Raw genomic sequence first — 20,171 nt, 5'->3', positions numbered from 1 at the left:
TTCACTGTGGTGATGCCTGTACTCTAAATATACTAAAGCCACTGACTAGTACACTTAAAATAAGTGCATTTTTGGATGGGTGAACTAGTACTTCAATAAAGATGTTAAAAAACAAAAAGGTTCACCAGTAGTTGTGAAACAATAACTTGCTCCAGATTACACATATTCTTGGCAATGTTTATATAACACAAACATATATGGGCAAGAATCATCTTCCTCCACCTTCCGGGGGCGAGGGAAACAAAATTATAGCAACTCCTCGGTGATAACCATGTGGTCAGCATAATAAAAGCTTCTGTTATTTTTGGAATGCAGTACAGCAAAGTGTGTATACCCTAACCTGCCTGAGGGCCCAAGAAGCCTGCAGTTGGCTGGAGCTCAGGACAGAAGTCATTCTGTCTACTGAGCAGGCAGGAAAGGGACCTAAAACTGAGGAAGAAAACTCACAGCACAGGGCCTCCTTCATGGCACAAGGGGTTAAGTCTCAGTACTATGAAGCAATCCACAGCCACGGCAGCCCCAGTTTGATCCCCAGCCAGACAGTAAACCCACAAGGTGTAGCAGACCTCTCTTGTCTCACCCCCTGCTCCGCTCAAGCAGTGTATTTCAGTAGAGCTTCCTGTTCTGCTCCCAACTCTGTCTCTTGTGAATCCTCTCACCACCACCACCACCCTCCACCTCTGGTCTATACCCCAGCTCTTGTATGCATAAATAAATCTTTAAAAAAAAAAAAAAAAAGAAAACTCACAGCACAGCTCAGGAAATTTCCTTGTGACAAAATGCATGTACATTTGGGCAAAGTCTTCCTCACCTCCAAACTCCCCCACTACCTCCCACTTCCAAATAGAATCTGCTATTCTAAGTCAACACTTTTTAAATATAGGTATATTATGAATCACCTAGAATTATATAATGATCAAGCAAGAAGTATTATGTAATGGAGTATTTCCTCTGGTGCCATTCACTGTTTGGCTTTGGGCCAGTTACCCTACTTTGTGTCTCAATGTCTTTATCTATAAAATGGGAATAAAATTCTTAAAATTGCTACAAAGAATCAAGGAGTGAATAGTGCATGGTACATTGTAAGCATTAATAATTTTGTTTTACTATTGTTATAATTATTGCTGGTAATTCTCATTTTCATGGAGGAAGACACTAAAATTCTATATATGTATTACCATACATGTAGCATATCCCTTGATTAACTCTGACGGCTTGAAAGATACAAACAACAAACATGCAGTGTCTAGCACCACGTCTCCCACAACACAGGTGCTTGTGAAATCCATTCCCTTTTCTTATATCCAGTGTTCTGCTGTTCAAAAGGCAAGATGGCTCAGGACTACTGAAAAAAATACAAATAAACATTTGTTTTTTTCCTTTTCCTCTGAAGGAGCACAGGGTACCTGGGTATGCCTAGTATAGGAGAGAAAAAAGACTTTTCTTCCTTTCTCTTTTTTATTTTAGTGGTATACTCATGCAAGCAATTAAGATGCTATTCTCAGGGTTTGAGGCTGTTTCTAACTTCTAGTAATTGGTACCTATCATTTTAATTCAAGAGGAAAGAGAAGCTCACAAAACAAATAGAGTAATGGACAAAATACAATAAATGCATCAAAGTAAGTCTTTAAACAATCTCATCATTTTTCTCTCACACACAATCACTCCACAGTGTTTAAATCAACCCATGCAGCCCTCGACAACATCAAGCCTCCCACTCCTATAGCCTAATTGGAGCCTCACTTCTCAGCTCTCCTATCAGAAGTCTTCTTTCCTTTCTTCAAACCCACCAGTTCTCCACCCTGCTTTAGAGCCTTCACAGAGATATCCCTGTACTTAAAAAGTTCTTCCTTTTTAGAGCCTCCAACTGCACCTCTGCCTTGGCCTCCCACCTATCTACCTTCCACCTTCAGATTCTTCTTAAATTTTTTCCTAAAAGAAGCCTTCTCCAGGGCCTCCCTGGTGGCCGAGGGGCTAAGTCTCAGCTCTACCACTGCTATGGCCTGAGTTCGTTCCCCAGACATGGGAGCTGACCCACATATGGCACAGCAGACCTCTCCTGTCTTGCCCACTGCTCCCCTTAGCAGTGTATTTCAGTAGATCTGCCTATTGTGCTCCAGACTGTCTCTGGTGAATCCTCTCATCCCTTGCACCTCTGGCCTACACCCCAGTTCTTCTACACAAAAATAAATGAGTAAAATCTTAAAAAAAAAAAAAAAGCATCCCTCTCCAATGACTAAGATTAACCTCTCCTGTTCTGCCTGAAACCCCCAAATACACACACTTGGAGCTTGCTTATAACCACTTATTCGATGAATGTCTTTCTTCCCCACTAAACCATAACCTCAAGGAAGGCGGGGGTATGTCTGTCATGTTCAGTGTTGATTGTCCTATGCCTAGCACAGTGCCCATATAAGTAAGTGATACATGACATTAAAACATCCTTTCCAAGGATCAACTGATAAACTGATTTCCTTACTTCCTTACTTCACTCAAATTTGAGACAAGTTATCTCATATCAAGATGTGGGCATGACAGAAATACAACCTACACAAACAGGTTATCTACTTCTTTTGGAGAATAACCCAGAATTAACAAAAACTTGAACTGGGATTATATGTACTTTAAAATTATTATGTGTGAAAGAAACCACATGAAAAAAATGTTAATTTTAAAAATAAGCAAGAAGAAAATGTAGTGATAGCCCCATCAAAGCTTGTCATTAATACTCACACTATGCTCTTTTTGGGAGACTAACTCTATAGGAAGGTGAATGGAACAAGAATGCATTTGGTCCTCCTAGGTTATTACTGTTCCTTTCCAAAGTAAATTCATCTCTTAATGAAAGAGAATGTGCTGAACCATAATTCTAAGTATACCCAGGAAGAGCACCCAGTGGTGTGATGGGCTTCTATGAACTGTGTGCCAACAAAGACGTGGCATGAGGGCCAAGGGAACAAGCTGTACAGTATAAGGACAGCTGCCTCTGGCGATGACTCCAGCATCCCTCTCCCTTAGGGTTTTTACTCTGGCCCTCTGCACAAAATGAACTTCATTACTTAGGGAAGAATAAAGCAGATTCTTTTCCAATGAAACAGAATGTGCAGATGTCACATGATAAAGATTCAAAAAATTATTCAAATAGAAATTTTGCTTTATTTAAGAATAAAAGAGTCAGAAAAAGAAGAAAAACACTTCACAACCAGGAAGTAATACTAGACACTAAACTCTATAGATAGGAGGAAGAGGAAGAAAGTATGAGGCAAAACAAAGGTGGGTGGGGGAGGTATTAAAAATAAAAGCACTGAGACTGAAAGAAAAAAAAAAGTCAAAAAGTGTGATAGAGGTAAAAAACTAGCAACACAAAGCATCTCCTCCCTTTAGGTTAGAGGTGTTTAATCAGCCTTCGACATTCAGAGAAGTGCCGCCTTGAGTTATCCACATCTAATGAAATGGACTGACATCAGCGAAGGTCCTTGAAGCAAAGGCCAACTTTTCTAACACACCTTTCCTCACTCGCTCTCTACTGATTACAGGGAAAATAAACAGAACTCACTTCTAATCACACTATGTATAGGGAAGAGATTCTGGGAACGACCTCCTGCCCCCCCCCCCACTTTTGACTGTGCTATTAAACTTCATCTGGTCACTATGACAACTGATCCTCCCACACACCCTTTTATTAAAACATGCCAGAGCATCACCATGCTACAATCATTCAAAAAATTGTCCTACTAAAAGAAGAATGGAAAATATACCTCCTCATTCTACGAACTATGAGGGCATTTCTAGTTTCTAAGGCATTGCAATTAAAATTAAAAGTGTCAAAATCATTTTCCGTAATAAAAAGTTGAATTCCCAAAGTGCACAGTTTCTAGCATATAGAAGGCTTTTTAAAACAAATACTGGTTATACAAAAGGAAAAAAAATGCCCTTTCCGATCCCCAGCCAGCCAGGGAGCTCACCCACATGGCGCAGCAGACCTCTCCTGACTCGCCCGCTGCTCCCCTCAGCAGTGTATTTCAGTCAGTCTGCCTGTTCTGTTCCCCACTCTGTCTCTGGTGAATCCTCTCACCCCCCACACCTCTGGCCTGTACCCCAGTTCTTGTACGCATAAATAAATCTTTTTAAAAATGCCCCTGAATTATCTTAACAGCTGAAGGAAAATGATGTACTTCTTAAGATAAGAAAAAAGTACTTCCACAACTAGAAAAGGGGGTGGGGGGGTCCTTTTCAGGGGAAAAAAAAAACAGTTGTGAATTATTTCTAAGTCTATGAAACAGAAAGAAAAAAAAATCAAAATCCTTGTGCATACTTGGGGCTTTGAAACTCTTTAGATGGAAATCTGATGCACTTGATGACTCTGGAAGTAACAAAGGGAAAGTATTTTCACTGAAGACTGTTTGAAAAAGGACCTTTCACCTTTGGATCACAGGTACTGCTGGCAACTCACCTGGAACCTTTCAACCTATCTGCTAACTCGTGGGACCCGCTCTTCGGTCAGAATTGGAGACGCCCGCAGGACCCTACAGGCGGCCGCCAGCGCCTCTCCCACCGACCCCTGGGCATCCACCTTCCAAACCACTCCAAATCTTAGTATTCCGTCTCTTTCTCGGGGAAAGATCGGCTGCTGCCGTCACCCCGCCCCAAGGGGCCGTGTGCGCACAGCAGGGGTGACACGGTCCCTAAGAAACTGCTCCGGGGGGCACATTCCTGGTGCGCCCAGGAATCCGCGGTCTGGTTCCCAGCGGCCCCGACCCCCGGGAGGCGCGTCCCGACGCCGCCCTCCGGCGGCTCAAACAAAGGACCGGGGCCCTGGGGCGCCCCCAACTCACCGCTCAGATAGTTGGTCCACTTGTACAACACCCCTTCCATGGCGCCCGCGGGTCCCTCGCCCCCGGCGCGCGGGGCCGCTCCCTCCAGCCCGCGGGTCCCCTCAGAGCCCCAGGCCCCAGGAGGCGCGGCGCACCGGCTGCAGGGCCATCGCCCGGCGCTGCCGAGCCGCCCACTCCCGGCGCCCGGGCCCGGTGCGGGGCCGCCCAGCCAGGCTCACATCCTCGGCGGGGGCGGGGTCACTGCGGCGGCGCAGCACGCGAGGACCGGGCCGGCGCTCGTTCCGCCCGGAGGCCAAAGTCCAGGGCGGCCGAGGGGCCCCTGAGCCTCCAAAGCGCGGCCAGGGAGGCAGCCGACCGCAGGCTCCCCACGGCGCGCTACCTGCGCCTGCCGCCCGCCGGGCCCGGGCTCCGCTCGCGCACGCGCAGTGTGCCGCCGGCGCGCCCGGTCCCGAAATCCACTCCGGGGTTTCGCCGCGTCCGCGAGGGCGGCCGCGCGAAAGCGGCTCGCAGGGAAACCGGTGCCAGGGGGGAGGGCTGGGGGCTGGAGGTGCCTGTGACGCGGCGAGTCCTCTGAGACGAGAGTGGGACTCAGTCGTGACTTTTAGTGGTGCGTGTGGATGGATCGTGTACCACCTTTGGATGTTTGGGCGTCCATGTAGCCACTTGGGGTACAGCCTGGGTTCTAGCCCCCAGGGTCCAATTCTTCAACAGTAACTGATCACACACACCCCGAGGTGTGCAACCCTAGGGCCTACGGTAATGGTGGGGGTTTCACTGTCCAAGCAGTGTAAACACATGCTGTCTGAATTCTAGAGGAGGCCCAGTTGCGGGAAGTGCGATACCTGGGCAGCAGCATTGGACTCATCCAAGAGTTGTCCTAGGGCAGGTTTTGCCCAAATCCAGATCTCCTGAATCAAAATATGGATTTTAACAAGATCCCGCCAGGGATTCCTATGCACACTAAAGTGTGGGAAAGTAGTCTGCTAAAGGATAGTTGACCTGGGAAAATGCTAGCTATTGATTAAATGGAAAAATCAGGATATGAAACAAAGTGAACAATATGATCTAAATTGTTTCAGGCATATGTAGCAAAAGCATGCACCAAAATGTTAGGATGATTTTTATGGCTCATGACCTTAGAGCCGGTCTTTCTTTTTTTTAGTGCAAAGTTACAACGCATTATCTGAAATTCAAATTTAGTTCTGCTCCTGTATTTTAGTTGGAAACCCTACTTAGTGCTTTCCAATTTCATCCAAATCGACTACAAATGAACGTATGCTGCTTTTGAAATTAGGCAAAAAATGTAGAACTAAAAAATTTAAACTAAGATGAGTCTGAATAACTCGTAACAGTGATTGCTATTTCTTCTTTGAAACATAAGGCTTCACATTCTTTTATCCTCAATACAGGCTATTGTTGACCCTCTTGCGATAAGGTCACCTAGGTGATAAATTATTATGCAGAAGACCTGGTTTGAAGATGGAACTCAAATCTTTTGGAGCTGAACAACCTTCCACAGGACACTTAACCTCTCCTAGTGTAAATATGCTTTTCCTTTAAATGGGATAAAGCAATCGCTTTACTTGCAGTGCAGTGAGGATTACTCACAGGGACACGCTCTGTGAACGCTAAAGCGCTAAGCCTTTATCGTAAATTAAATAAACCATAACAGGTGCCTTGTATTGTGGAATTTTGGGGAGCCTCTCACAGAGGATGAGAATAAACGAATATTCACTGAATCCGCTGTTAGTACACCAGGCTCCAGAGCTCCCCCAAGCTCCGCCCTGCTCTTTACAGATGTAAATCCGCTAAGGAGTTTCCGGTTAGCTCTGTCTCCACCCCTTCACCAAAGTCTGAGGTTGTGCAATTCTTTAATCCGTTGCACTCTAGGACCACTCGGATTGATTGGCCCCGGGGTAACTGTCCAGCTTTACGGGGCTGTAAACTACAGGGTCCCAGCATCATTAGCTGGAGAGGCTCGTGAGGGACAAAACCATCGACCAATGGGAGCCCGCTCTTCCCGGCGGCTGTGCTCTAAGAGCCAATCAGGCCGGGCTGTGGGTTTAACTCTTTTATGGTGACTTGGGACTGGGACAGTTGTGGGTAGTAATTGTGCCACGTCTGCTGGGTAGGGGGAGTCTTGAACTTGCAAGAGGCCAGTTGTCTTTAGTTTTCAACTACTTTCTTAACTCTATGAGGTCGGGGGCCCTTTCTCTGTTTTTGTAGGAACTTTTCTCTGCTCCAGCAGCATGAGGTTTTTCCTGTGGAACGCAGTCCTTACGCTGTTAGTCACTCCTTTGAGTGGGGCTCTGATCCCTGAACCAGAAGTGAAGATTGAAGTTCTCCAGAAGCCGTTCATCTGCCATCGCAAGACCAAAGGAGGGGATTTGATGTTGGTTCACTATGAAGGATACTTAGAAAAGGATGGCTCCTTATTTCACTCCACGTAAGTCATTATGCCTCACAGTAAAATAATAAAAGAATCCACCCACCTCTGCCAGCTCTTAAGCTGGAAAGGGAGCGTGTACTTGACTTTATTCTCTTTTTTTGAAACCGAAATTTCTTATTTCTTTCCTCGGAAAAGCAAATCGTTTGAATCCAACCTGATAGGAGGGCCTTGAAAGTCATATTTGAAACTTATTGGCATAAAACACTTAATTTTTTCACTATAAACATTAGGACTAGAATCGTGGAAATACTACAGAAATAACTAGGTGTATAGTTAGGCAATAAGCAGAAAATGCTTAGAGGAATTCTTATATGTCAAGCTCCATTCCTGAGGGGAATCGTCTCAAGTTCATTTCTAGCTAAGTATATGTGAAAATTACTTAAAACTTTTCGCAGAAAACTTAAAACTTTTCACAGCAGAAAGCACATGCACTTATCTGTTGAAGGGTATGGTAATGCTAGTCCATTGACCTATTTAACTTTTGTTCTGACAGATGACATTTTGGTCTAGGCACAGGACCATGATTTGTTTCTTTCTAGAAATTCAGAGACTTTATTAACCGGTGTGGTTACTGGAGATTAATCCAATACCTACAGCATTTTCAGATGCTTACATTATCATTATTTCTGTTCTGTAAACAAAGACATTGCAACATGGAAAATTTTTTGAGTGTAATGATTTCCAATTAGGCATGAGTCTCTTCACTCCATTCCAAAGGTATTTACTAAGTATTTCTTTTATGTGCTTGATACTAGAGATATTCAAAAAGTTTGGCTTCTCTCCATTCTCATTCATTGATTCATCAATGCACCAGATCAAACCCTGATTGAGTTTGCTCCCCCAAGGCAGGTCCTGGGGACGCTAAGATGACTGAAAATGGGTTCTAGTTCTCTATCAGTGCACTGTCTGCAGAGGTAGTAAGACAAGTAAATAACTCACAATATAGAGTAGAGGATGTTCAAAGTGCTCACAAAGCATAATGCAATCTGGAATTAATTATGCTCTGAGAAGTAAGGAAAAGTAAGACTTCCCAGAGTTCATAATTGAGAGGAACAAGGGATGGAGATTTCCTTGTGGAGAAGGGGCAGGAAAGACAAGTAGAGAGGATGGCATGAACTAAAGAATCACAGCCCACCCTAGACCTCTTTTTCTGATAAACTGCCATTAATGGCATTCAGACCTGATCTGTTGTGAGCTTTTCAAGTGAAAGACTCTTCTCTGAATTCAATTTGTCCTAGCAAAAAGTTCCAAAATGGTGATAGAATTATAGAACTCTCAACAGTCCTATCCTCTTATCAATAAGGCTATTGACACAGTGAATGTTAAACAATATGACTTGCATTTATATGTTTCAACTACATTCTTATTTTTAGTCTGATCTCTTTTAGACTCAACCTGATTTCTTTCCAGTCTCGGAACTGGGGACTTTAGTGGCAACCGTGGAACATTATTTAGCAGTTTGCTACTAAAATTCTGATGAGGGGCCTCCCCAAGTGACGCAGCGGTTGAGCACTGGGCTGCAAGGCTGCCCGCAGACTCTGCAGCGCCGGTTCAGTTCTCTGGCTGCTGGCGAGGGTCCCACAAAAAAAATAAGTAAATAAAGTTCTGATGAGGGGACTAGTATCATGTTAGAGCTGCTAACTCTGAGTATTATGAAGGAATACTATCATCAGTTTATTAAAAATAGTTCACATTTCTGGAAACATAGCCTATGTATTAAGTAGCTTAAGTCCTTTAGATATGACAAAACATGTGCCAAAACTGTAGTCAGTGCTGGGTGGTGCGTTGTTTCTCTCTTCCTTATTCTCTAGCTTTCCCCATTTTCCTATAGTTGCCATTTTATTGCTTTGATCATGGTGGAAATTAAGGAAAAGAGGAAGTAATGACCTGTACCTAGATTTAGTAATCAGGTTACCCACAAAGCCCAGTAGTGACTTTTAGTTCTTACCTATAAGGTGTCCTTGAATAAAACACTTTACTTACTGTAACAAAAGAAAGCTAATGAACTCAGATGCTGCTCAGTCCTCAATAGGACTGAGGATGCTGCAGTAACTCAATAGGTTGTTTTCTTCCGGTGGCCTCTCTTCAGTGCATGAGCACTACCTTAACCATGCATGCACTACCTTACCCATTCCTTTCTTTCTTTCTTTTTTTTTTTTTTTTAAAGATCTATCCACTTATTCATACAAGAGCTGGGCCACAGGCCAGAGATGTGAGGGGGACTCATCAGAGACAGAGTGGGAAACAGAACAGGCAGACCGACTGAAATACACTGCCGAGGGGAGCAGCGGGTGAGACAGGAGAGGTCTGACTCCCTCACCGGCCGGGGATTGAACTCGTACCTCAGAGGCTGCGGACCGCCTCAAAGTGTGGTGCCCAACCCCCTGCGCCACCAGAGAGGCCCTTACCCCATCCCTTCTTCCTCCATCTTCTGAGGGGCTGCTCCTCCAGGCTTCCCTGCAGAGCCTCTCAGTAAACCCTTAGGGAGAGGAAACTGGCCAGTGTCTGAGTGGGAATTCAGGGTTGAGGAGAAGCATTTCTCCCCTATCAGTCATCAGCAGACTCTACATCAGTCTGCACTGGAGGCAATACATGTGATGCTGTGCACCTGCCTCTCCAGTGTTCTGTGCCATCTTTCCAAACTCATCCATTGTCTATTATTTTCTAACTTCTCTGCACTCTACTAGCCTTCCTGGTTCAGCATCATTTGTTGGTTATGATCTTGAACTTTGGAGCTAGGTCAAACACTTAACCTCAGTGCCCTCATGAATACAAAGGGAAATAATGGTACTTATATGATCATTATTGGAGTTAGAAGAGACAAAGTGTTTAGAAGAATACCTTCACACAGTAAATGCTTCAGCAATTGTTAATGGTTATTATGATTTTTCCCTCTGCCCTTTTCTACCTCAGTCAACTGTGAAATTTGCATCTAGAAAGATGGCCAATAAGTTGCTAAAAAATTGGGGGTATATGTTTGGGTATAAAGAATAACTTTTCATTAATTTCTCGTTAATAAAGTTAACCATGGATGGGTGGAAAAAATATAGCACCAGCAATAAGGAAAAAATAAAGTAACTGAAGAGTTCTAATGTGTTTTTTTTCTATTGTAGTCACAAACATAACAATGGTCAGCCCATTTGGTTTACCCTGGGCATCCTAGAGGCTCTCAAAGGCTGGGACCAGGGCTTGATGGGAATGTGTGTAGGAGAGAAGAGAAAGCTCATCATTCCTCCTGCCCTAGGCTATGGAAAAGAAGGAAAAGGTAATAACATTGTACATTTTTACTGTAGCACTAAGTTCTCTGGGTTAGGGACAGAAATTAGTGTAACTACTGTGTTTTTCCCCCCTAGAAAATAAAGAACTAATATTTCTTTGGGAAATATAATTATGTTTTGATTATCATTTAAAGTAGCCAGCTAAGGCCATATTGTCTAAATGGTCAACCGAGTTAATGAGAAAAAGGTTCTGTAGCTGTACTTTATTAATATTGTTCATCAATATAGTGGGTTATTTTAAATTTTGGTGTAATGTGTATATATATATATATATATAAACATGTTAACATTTCTTTTTTTAAAAGATTTTAATTTATTTTTATTTATTTATACAAGAACCAGGGTACAGGCCAGATGCGTGGGAGGGTGAGAGGATTCACCAGAGACAGAGCAGAGAGCAGAACAGGCAGACTGATGAAATACACTGCTGAGGGGAGCAGCAGGCGAGACAGGGGAGGTCTGCTGCGCCATGTGGGTATCTCCCTGGCCAGCTGGGATCGAACCCATGCTGCAGAGGCTGCAGACAGCTTCACAGTGCGGTGCTCAACTGCCTGCACCACCAGGGAGGCCCCAAGATTTTTATTTATTTATGCATACAACAACTGGGGTACAGGCCAGAGGTGTGGGGGTGAGAGGATTCATCAGAGACAGAATGGGGAACAGAACAGGCAGACAGAATGAAATACACTACTGAGGGGAGCAGTAGGCAAGAGAGGAGAGGTCTGCTGCGCCATGTGGGTATCTCCCTGGCTGGCCAGGGATCGAACTGGTGCTGTAGAGGCTGCAGATAGCTTCACAGTGCTGTGCTTAACCCCTTGCGCCACCAGGGAGGCCCCACATGTTTAACATTTCAAGCATTTTTAAGCATACAGTTGAGTGGCATCAAGTAATTTCACACTATTGGACAAGGCATCACCATTTTCCATCTCCACATCTTTTGTCTCCATGCCAAATGAGACTCACAATATGTCTTAACAATGCAAAAAGAAAAATTACTTAACATAATTGTCTTGCTGAGTCAAACAGTTGAAATACAGATTTTAAGGTATTAAAGGCAATTTTGGATGTGAGTTGTGTGTGACTCACAATCAAAGTCTCCCACAACAGAGGCCTTATTGAAGATTCTATCATATTTGTTTTTAAAGTTATTTTATAATACTTTTGATAATTTAATTAAAAAATAATGGAGTAGCATGAAATGAGTTGGGGAAACTTTGGGCTACTTTGTTCACTAGCAGGCACATACTCCTGTTCAACCAGGAACCTCTGCAGTTTGCCAAAGGGCTAGTTACAAGAGGCCTGGAGATATTTATATGCATCTATGTTACAATTCCTTTACTGGAATATAACCTAATGGAATACAGGTATCAAGTGAAAGATTTGTGTTCCTTACTGCAGGAATACCTATCACTATATTGTTTAGAATCTCAGAAAAACTGGAACCAATCTTAGATTATAAAGGGAAGGGATTAGATGAAGAAGACATGGTTTAGTTATGTAAAAATAGTGCTTCAAAGATTTTTAGTACTACTATATCCAAAATGTGTATTATATGTTATACATAAAATAAAGTAGAAAATAAAGCTATAGTATATAATAGTAAGTATTGGGAAAAAATACATGCAAAGTGAATCACCAGAAATACATGGAATATTAACAATGGGCTTTGGGGCCGAAAGTTCTATTTACTTCTGGTTCTCTTTCAAATTTTCTACAATTGGCATGTATCTCACATAATGAAGAGAAAAAATTTAGTGTTATCAAAACTCTTTGATGTAGTTATGTATAGTTCACAGCATCCTTTGGTCTGAATTTAACCATTTGTACAGTGGGAATTGGGATTTCTAGCCCCAGTTTCTTAAGAATAGATGTCATGTGAAGCATTATGTGACCTAAAAGGAAACTTGCTATATGAATCTTTTGCAGAAACCAGGATTTACTAACCAAATTCAGTTCTTTGTTTAATGACAATTCTTGTTAGAGAAGAAAATCAAGTATCTAGAAAATGTTTCTCTGATGTTTCAATATATTCTATCACTTTCCTGTATTTTATTGTTTCATCTTTAAACTTTATAGATAATTAATCCTTTATTCTTTCTCCAAACTGTAGTATTTAACTCAGTTTTACTTGATAGCAAGTAGAGATCTAAATGTGAGTCATTTCCTTCTAAGTTACATGAAACTAATTCTGCTAATATGTATTTAACACTAATTTTGTAGTCTTTTAGTACCATGTTTGCATGCCTTCTTTGGAAAATACCAGTTTTGTTGATGACCTCTAGTGCATGTACCTTCTTTGTCTAGATCTGGATTGGTAAACTTCGGCATACAGTGTAAGTTTTGTTTTCATTGCACTTACAAATGCTCTTTCATGAAAATATGTGGGCTGGGAGGAACTAAGAAATATTTGAAATATTCATATATATTTATTTCACATACTCAGACCTGGGTATTAAATATAGTTATAACTAAACAACTTGATAAAAAGTATCCATACATCTGAGAAAGTTTTTTGTTTTTTGATTCCTTGGGGATGTTAACAAAGCTGTTCATGTTTAAAGATTTTTATCTCATTTCCTAGGAATTTGCTTTAATGTTTTCCCCGCCTATGACATTTCTTTCTTTTTTTAAAAAAAAAAGATTTATCTACTTATGCATACAAGAACTGGGGTACAGGCCAGAAGTATGGGGGTGAGGATTCACCAGAGACAGAGTGGGGAGCAGAACAGGTGGATTGACCAAAATACACTGCTGAGGGGAGCAGTGGGCGAGACAGAAGAGGTCTGCTGTGCTATGTGGGTAACTCCTTGGCCCTCTGGGGATAGGAGATCTAACGCTGTGCTGTGCTGTGCTGTAGTGGCTGCAGATAGCTTCATAGTGCTGCGACTTAACCCCTTGCGCCACCAGGGAGGCCCCCGTGACAATTCTTAAACATAGGTATAATGTTCTATATTAGAAGAGGTATTTCCTAAATTTCTAAAATTGCTGGAGTGTCATAAGTCTATCTGAGTTTAATCTTGGTAACGTATTAAGTTTGCTATTCAGGAAGAAGAGACATAATCCATATTTAGGTATTTTGCATGGATTATTTCCCTTCATCTTCCCAACAAGCTCTTGAAGTGGCAATATTTGTCATCTGCATTTTATCAAAGAGGAAACTAAGGTTTAAGACAGGCCAAGTAACTTCAGTCCCACTTTCTGAACTGATGACAGTATGATGCCATAGCTCACTTAGTTACATACTGCCTCCCAGTGGCAGAAAATGGCAGTGCTACTGGACTTTCTTAACCTGGTTGTTAGTAAGTTGCATGTAATATAATTAACTTCAAATTATCTAAGGCCCTTTAAGTCATTCTTGATATGTAACATCTTAATTATATTTTAAAATTAATACCTGGGACACTAGACATATGTTTGTGTATAAAACAATTTTTTTTTAATTTCAAAGCTGAAAACATTGCTTTTAGTCTATGAGTTTAGATTATTCCTTTATTCTATTTGTTTGGATAAAATGTAATTATTAGAATTTCCATCATATGTGATTGTCTTAGAAAGATTCTTCATTTAATTCAATTAAAAGAAATATATGTTTATTACATAAACTTTCATTCACCAAAAGTTTGGGAACTATTTTTAAAAAAAGATTTACTTTTAGTTTTTTATGTATACAAGAACTGGGGTGCAGGTCAGAGGTGTGGCAGTGGGAGGAGGGGTGAGAGGATTCACCAGAGACAGAGTGGGGAACAGAACAGGGAGATATACCGAAATATATTGCTAAGGGGAGCAGTGAACAAGACAGGAGAGGTCTGCTGTGCCATACGTGGGTTAGCTGCCTGGCCGGGAATCAAACTCAGGCCTCAGCAGTGACAGCAGCATAGCACCGAGACTTAACCCCACACCACCAAGAAGGCCAAGCTTTTTAATAAAAATTAAACCCCTCTCTCCCCATGGCAGGTAAAATTCCACCTGAGAGTACATTAATATTCAACATTGATCTCCTGGAGATTCGAAATGGACCAAGATCCCATGAATCATTCCAAGAAATGGATCTTAATGATGACTGGAAACTCTCTAAAGATGAGGTGACTTTTTCTTTCTCTTATTCCTCTTTTTTATTTTTTTTTGGGGGGTGCTGACTTTTTTAGAAATATATTTTTAAAGAAAATAATGTTGGGGTAAAATGCTATATATTATTTTTCTTAAAATACCACGGCTTTTCATAGATTCATTGTTTCATTCATTCAATATATTGACACTTAAAAAAATAATCATTCATTCTTTTGTTTTTTTTCCTCCCCAATGTTTAGTGTTCACTATATAGCTTTCTCTTGCCCCCAGTTTTCGAAAGATTTGTTTTGCCTGGACAAATCCCATTTTTGAACACACACACACACAGATTTATTTCCTAGCAGAGAGTTATTTCCAAGCAATTAATAGCAAGAAACTCACATGTTCAGTTTTGCTCAGCACCTGGAGAAGGGGGACTGCAGATTGAACTTTTCCACAGCAGGAAGCCTTTCCCAGGCCCCTCCCCACCCCAAAGCCCCAGTTTTTGGGTGAGGAGAAAGGAGGAAGTCTTCTCCCTATAACTTGGGCTTTCACAGGCATTGCTGTACTCGCCTGTCTTAGTCGGGCTGATATGTGGATAGAGTGAAAGTCAAAATTAATCCCTATGCTCTCCATTCTGGCTTGACACATCAGAAATTAAGTTCCTTCTTATGTTTTGATCATTTTCACTCTGGTGGTCAAGAAATGACTGCCTTGAGGGCCTGCCTGGTGGCACAAGTGGTTAAGACACAACCTAGGAAGCTGTCCACAGCCACTGCAGTGTGAGTTCGATCCCTGGCCAGGGAGCTTACCCAAACAGGAGAGGCAGACCTCTCCTGCCTTGCCCGCTGCTCCCCTCAGCAGTGTATTTCTGTCAGTCTGCCTGTTCTGTTCCCCACTCTGTCTCTGGTGAATCCTCTCACCCCCACACCTCTGGCTTGTACCCCAGTTCTTGTAATGCATAAATAAATCTTAAAAAAAAAAAAGACTGCCTTGAGTAAGCAAAGTTGTAGTGCATCATGGCCTTATAATCCAGAGGCACTAAATTTATGAACCCTTTCGGTGTTTGCTAGCTCCATGACTTTTTTCTATCCAAGATAAATCTTAACTCCCTTTCATTAAAAATATTCTTGAACACACAACACATTCACTTGATCAAAAAAAAAAAATCAAACAATTTTAAGATATTAAGAAGTCATTCTCTTACCCTCATCGTCTTCTGGTGTGTGAGCCTCCTTCTTCCATATCCACTTGTATTATTTTAGTTCCTAATATATCCTTCCATAGTTTCTTTATGTAAGTACAAGCAAATATGAATACATATTCTTATTTCCCCCTTTGTTATTAAAAAGATAGCACACTATACATTCTATTTGGTGTCTTGGTTTATTCACACAATATATCCTACAGATATTCTACATTAATCGAAGAGTTTCACAACACTTTTTTAATTTTTACAACAGAATTAAATTATTTTAATCTTACAAATAAATATGCTCCAGGTGTATGCATATTGGCAATAGAGAGAGGAAAGAAGATATGAAATTGCTGATATAAAAGGAGTGCTAGAGATATGATTAAAAATGAAAATATAAGTTGAATTCCATAATGGTGAATCTATTGGTTAAATGGAAGCAGTATTTTGTTTATATTTTTAAACATCTGAAGGATAATGGAAAGATTTAGATTAAACACTCATCGGACTGGACTTTGCTTTACTTTTTGAAATTAAAAGGTTGTGTGGTATAGTCATAGTGAGGTCCACAGCATGTACTATGCCCAGACACTTCTATAAAAAAAAAAGTCATTTAAGTGAAATGTCTGGAGTTGTGATCCTTGTTAGAAAACATGATCTGGGTAATTCAGTAGATGAAAGGACAGCAGATTTTCAAAAACTTGGTATTATTACAACTCAGATTAAGAACAAATGTTTTCAGATGAGATAAGCCTTATTTCTGTCTCTGAGCAATATGCTATCTACTGTAGCACTGTAGCAACGGTGTTTAAGGGAAGACATGCCCTATAATTCTTTCACTATCATTACAAGTCTATCATAAAATGGTTATTTAGTCATCACTATAAAGAGTTTAATAATGACCAGTCAAACCTATGATATTGTTTGGCTTAATGTGGATCTCTTAACTAATTAGAATTATTATTTTGTAGGTTAAAGTGTACTTAAAGAAGGAATTTGAAAAACATGGTGCGGTGGTGAATGAAAGTCATCATGATGTTTTGGTGGAGGATATTTTTGATAAAGAAGATGAAGACAAAGATGGATTTATATCTGCTAGAGAGTTTACATATAAACATGATGAATTATAGAGCTCTGTCTGCCCCTTTTATATAGTATCTATCCATAAAGAGGGGACAGTCATCTTACAAGAAAGTCTTACTTTGTAATTATGGTCTTGATTTATTTTTATTTTTGTATTTTTTTCCTGAATATTATTTGAAGAATTCCATAGGTTTTCTAAGTACCCATTTCTTTCTGATAAGTTATTGGGAAGAAAACAATTTGTCTTTGAATAGAAGACTTCTGGACCATTTTCTCTTTTTATATATGAAAGTTTGTATTACTTGCTTACTTGTAACTTAAAAATATTACAGCTGGCATTAGTTACATCCCCTGCCAGGGAGTTGACCCACATGGTGCAGCAGACTTCTTCTGTCTCACCCTCTGCTCCTCTTACCAGTGTATTTCAGTTGATCCACCTGTTCTGCTCCCTACTCTGTCTCTGGTTACTCCTCTCACCCCACCCCACCCCACACCTCTGGCCTACATCCAGTTCTTGTATGCATAAAAATAAATCTTCATAAAAAGAATAAAAAAATATTACAGCTGAGAACATGCCACAACATAAGGCCAGACTATAGCACAAAATTGGTCTCCCTTGTTACTGCTTCCCTGTCTTCTCCAAGTTAGATATTAATATTTGAAAAATCTTTTGCAATAGCCCAAAGCTTACTGTTTTCCTGTTACAGATTTCCCCTGCTATCCAAAAGTAGAGTGTTACAATGAAACATTCCATAAGCCAAAATGGCATCAAGAGAAGAAACAATTACCATTATTGTATATGGAAAAAACTCATAGTGTTCCTAGACCAGAACAATCCACCAAATCATACCAAGTACCACATAAAACTAAAATAATACGAACATATAGTAAAAGTAGGAATGACATGGCAAATACACAGCCTGTCTAAAGCAGTTCCTGGGAAGGAGCTTGGCAGCTCCATCCACTCCAGCTCGGGGTGTGTGTTCTCTGGAATGGCTACTGAAAAACAAATGTGTATGCTGTTTTCATTTTTGTCATTAAAGCAAAAATCATCTTTGGATTTCTTTTAATTATTGAAAATAGGCACTAAACGTCGGTCTTTTGTAAAAGTGGAATGGCCTAGCACAAAGTTTTCAAAAGCAGGGGATGCCTCTGCAATGAACCAATGAATCTGTAACTGCCTTTGAGTTTTGCTTAAGGAAAAGAGGAAAATGGTTGTTGGGATCTACTTGTTAACATTTACTGCTTTACTGAGGAGACTGCCATGCTGAAGTGAGTAATAAAGGTAATAACTTATAAATAAAAGTGTATATGTTGAAACATGCATTTTGCCTAGAACTATGTTACATAATATTCTGTTCCTATTGACTAACAATCTATCATAAATAGAATTACTTCTGTGTTTGTTTCTTCATAATGAAATATGTCAAAATATTGTATTAGAGGTAGAGAGTTGCAGTCAATGTTTACATTTTAATACTAGCAAATTACCCTTCTCAGTTCTTAATGAATAAACTCTAAAACTAGACTAACTAAAACTAAAACTATACTAAAATCATGTTGTATCATAAGAGAAATTAAGTCAACTCAAATTTTCCCATTTTTGCCTCGTGGAAAATTGAGCCAACTCATAGCAGCTACTATTGAATAGAGAAATATTCTGGGTCAAAAGATTGATGGTTTATAATTTTACCTTAAGTTGGCCTTTTTCCTTAATGCTTTTAAAATCTCCATTTACTAAGAATAGTAAACTTCATAGTTTACATAGTGATATGAAGTGCATCATTGTCTTTAAATATCATAGCTCTGAAGCCTATAAAAAAAGCAAACGGATCTTAATGCACTTATTTTATAGTTGTTGTGTCCAAAGTCAAAAGCTAACTGTACAAACAAATTTCAGTCTGCTAGTTCAGTATCTTTTTACTGCCCTCTACTATTGAATAGGTGAAAATTTTCTTTAAATTTGTTGAGTCTAATTTTCTCTTCAATTTACTTTTAGCAGTCAGCTCTATTTTTTGTCTTTGAGTCCTCATCTTTTGAAGATGGTTTACTGGCTATTTTCCAGTGCTTTAGAATTCTCCCTGTGAACTGAAAATGTTTGTGGTTTCATTGAATCATCTGGGGGTAAAGCACTGAATTGTCTCCAAGACCCTGTGCAGTGAGAAGTTCAAGGTCTGTATCCAGGTTCTTATATACCTCTAAATTTTTATTTTTTAAAAGAATTATGAACAGGGGCCTCCCTGGTGGTACAAGGGGCTAAGTGTCAGCACTATAAAGTAATCCACAGAGTTCCATCCTGGCCAGGGAGGTGACCCACATGACGCAGCAGACCTCTCCTGACTCGCCCACTGCTCCCCTCAGCAGTGTACTTCAGTCAATCTGCCTGTTCTGTTCCCCACTCTGTCTCTGGTAAATCCTCTCACCCTCTGCCCCTCTGGCCTACACCCCAGCTCTGGTATGCATAAATAAATAAATCTTAAAAAAAAGAATAAGGAACAATTATTATATCATATATAGAGTACTGTAGTGCCAGAAAGGCACACAGCAGGTTCTCTATGGACCCGGGCAGATGGGTAGAGGAGTCCTGGTGCCCTCTATGGCTTTTTCAGGCTTTTAATGATTTTGCTACACCATTTATAGTGAGGCAACCAGGTGCAGGGGAGACAGGGGAACACAGGGCGCCAGGAGGCTGACAGGCCTCCTAGCCCCCAGCGAATTTTTACTCTTACTGGGCTTTCTGGCGTTCTCTCCTGATCTCCTCTGGTCTCTGCTGCTCTCTGCCACCACCTCCTCTGCTGCCACGTCCTCTGCTCCTGCATCTCTGTGACACCGTCCTTATATGCTCAGCCTCTAGGCTCAGGTGCGCCCACTCATGCACGCTCACACCACGGTCTAGGTGACTCACATCAGGCCTGCGTGTAAGACCACAGGTGTTGATCATTGATGCTAATATCAGGAGGGCAGAAAAAACTGATACCCTCCATTTACCTTATAATTGCTTTCACTGATTATATATTGATATTTTCCTCACTAAATGATAAGGTTCTTGGGAACAATATGTATAAATGAAATCAGCCATATCTAGAAAACTTTTAGTTGTCACTACGGCTTTCCTCACCCAGAAGAAGTTAGAAGCCACAGTACTGAAAGCTCTCCACTGTATTAATTGGGAGAAGAAAGTAGCTTGTCATATGGGTGCTGCTGCTTTGTATAGACATTAGTGATATTACCTATGTAGAGCAAGAACAATAAAAAGAATTTTGATTACTCAGGCAGGATAATTC

The 20,171-nt window shown here is 40.9% G+C and overlaps 2 protein-coding genes across 6 annotated transcripts in view; one reads left to right on the top strand and one right to left on the bottom strand.

The window, feature by feature from the left end:
- Nucleotides 1-4,932, bottom strand: part of PLEKHA8 (pleckstrin homology domain containing A8) — a 60,538-nt gene extending 55,606 nt beyond the window's left edge. For 3 of the 5 annotated variants that reach the window (XM_037509788.1, XM_054692449.1, XM_054692448.1), the window contains exon 1: nt 4,836-4,932. In XM_037509788.1, the coding sequence (XP_037365685.1) occupies nt 4,836-4,875 (40 nt within the window). In that variant the 5' untranslated portion in view covers nt 4,876-4,932. The remainder of the gene's footprint in view (nt 1-4,835) is intronic. The other 2 variants (XM_037509791.1, XM_037509794.2) reach the window with 2 other exon arrangements.
- Nucleotides 4,933-6,906: 1,974 nt separating this feature from the next.
- On the top strand, nt 6,907-17,215 carry FKBP14 (FKBP prolyl isomerase 14). Its single transcript, XM_037517143.1, has 4 exons — nt 6,907-7,281; nt 10,398-10,549; nt 14,517-14,644; nt 16,776-17,215. Exons 1-4 carry the CDS (start codon nt 7,085-7,087, stop codon nt 16,932-16,934), a joined length of 636 nt encoding a protein of 211 aa, XP_037373040.1. The 5' UTR covers nt 6,907-7,084; the 3' UTR covers nt 16,935-17,215.
- The last annotated feature ends 2,956 nt before the right edge of the window (nt 17,216-20,171 follow it).

This window comes from Talpa occidentalis, unplaced genomic scaffold (genome assembly GCF_014898055.3).
Source record: "Talpa occidentalis isolate TD23 unplaced genomic scaffold, MPIMG_talOcc4v2.1, whole genome shotgun sequence".
Classification (NCBI taxonomy): Eukaryota; Metazoa; Chordata; class Mammalia; order Eulipotyphla; family Talpidae; genus Talpa; species Talpa occidentalis.
This window is presented reverse-complemented; position numbering and strand designations above follow the sequence as displayed.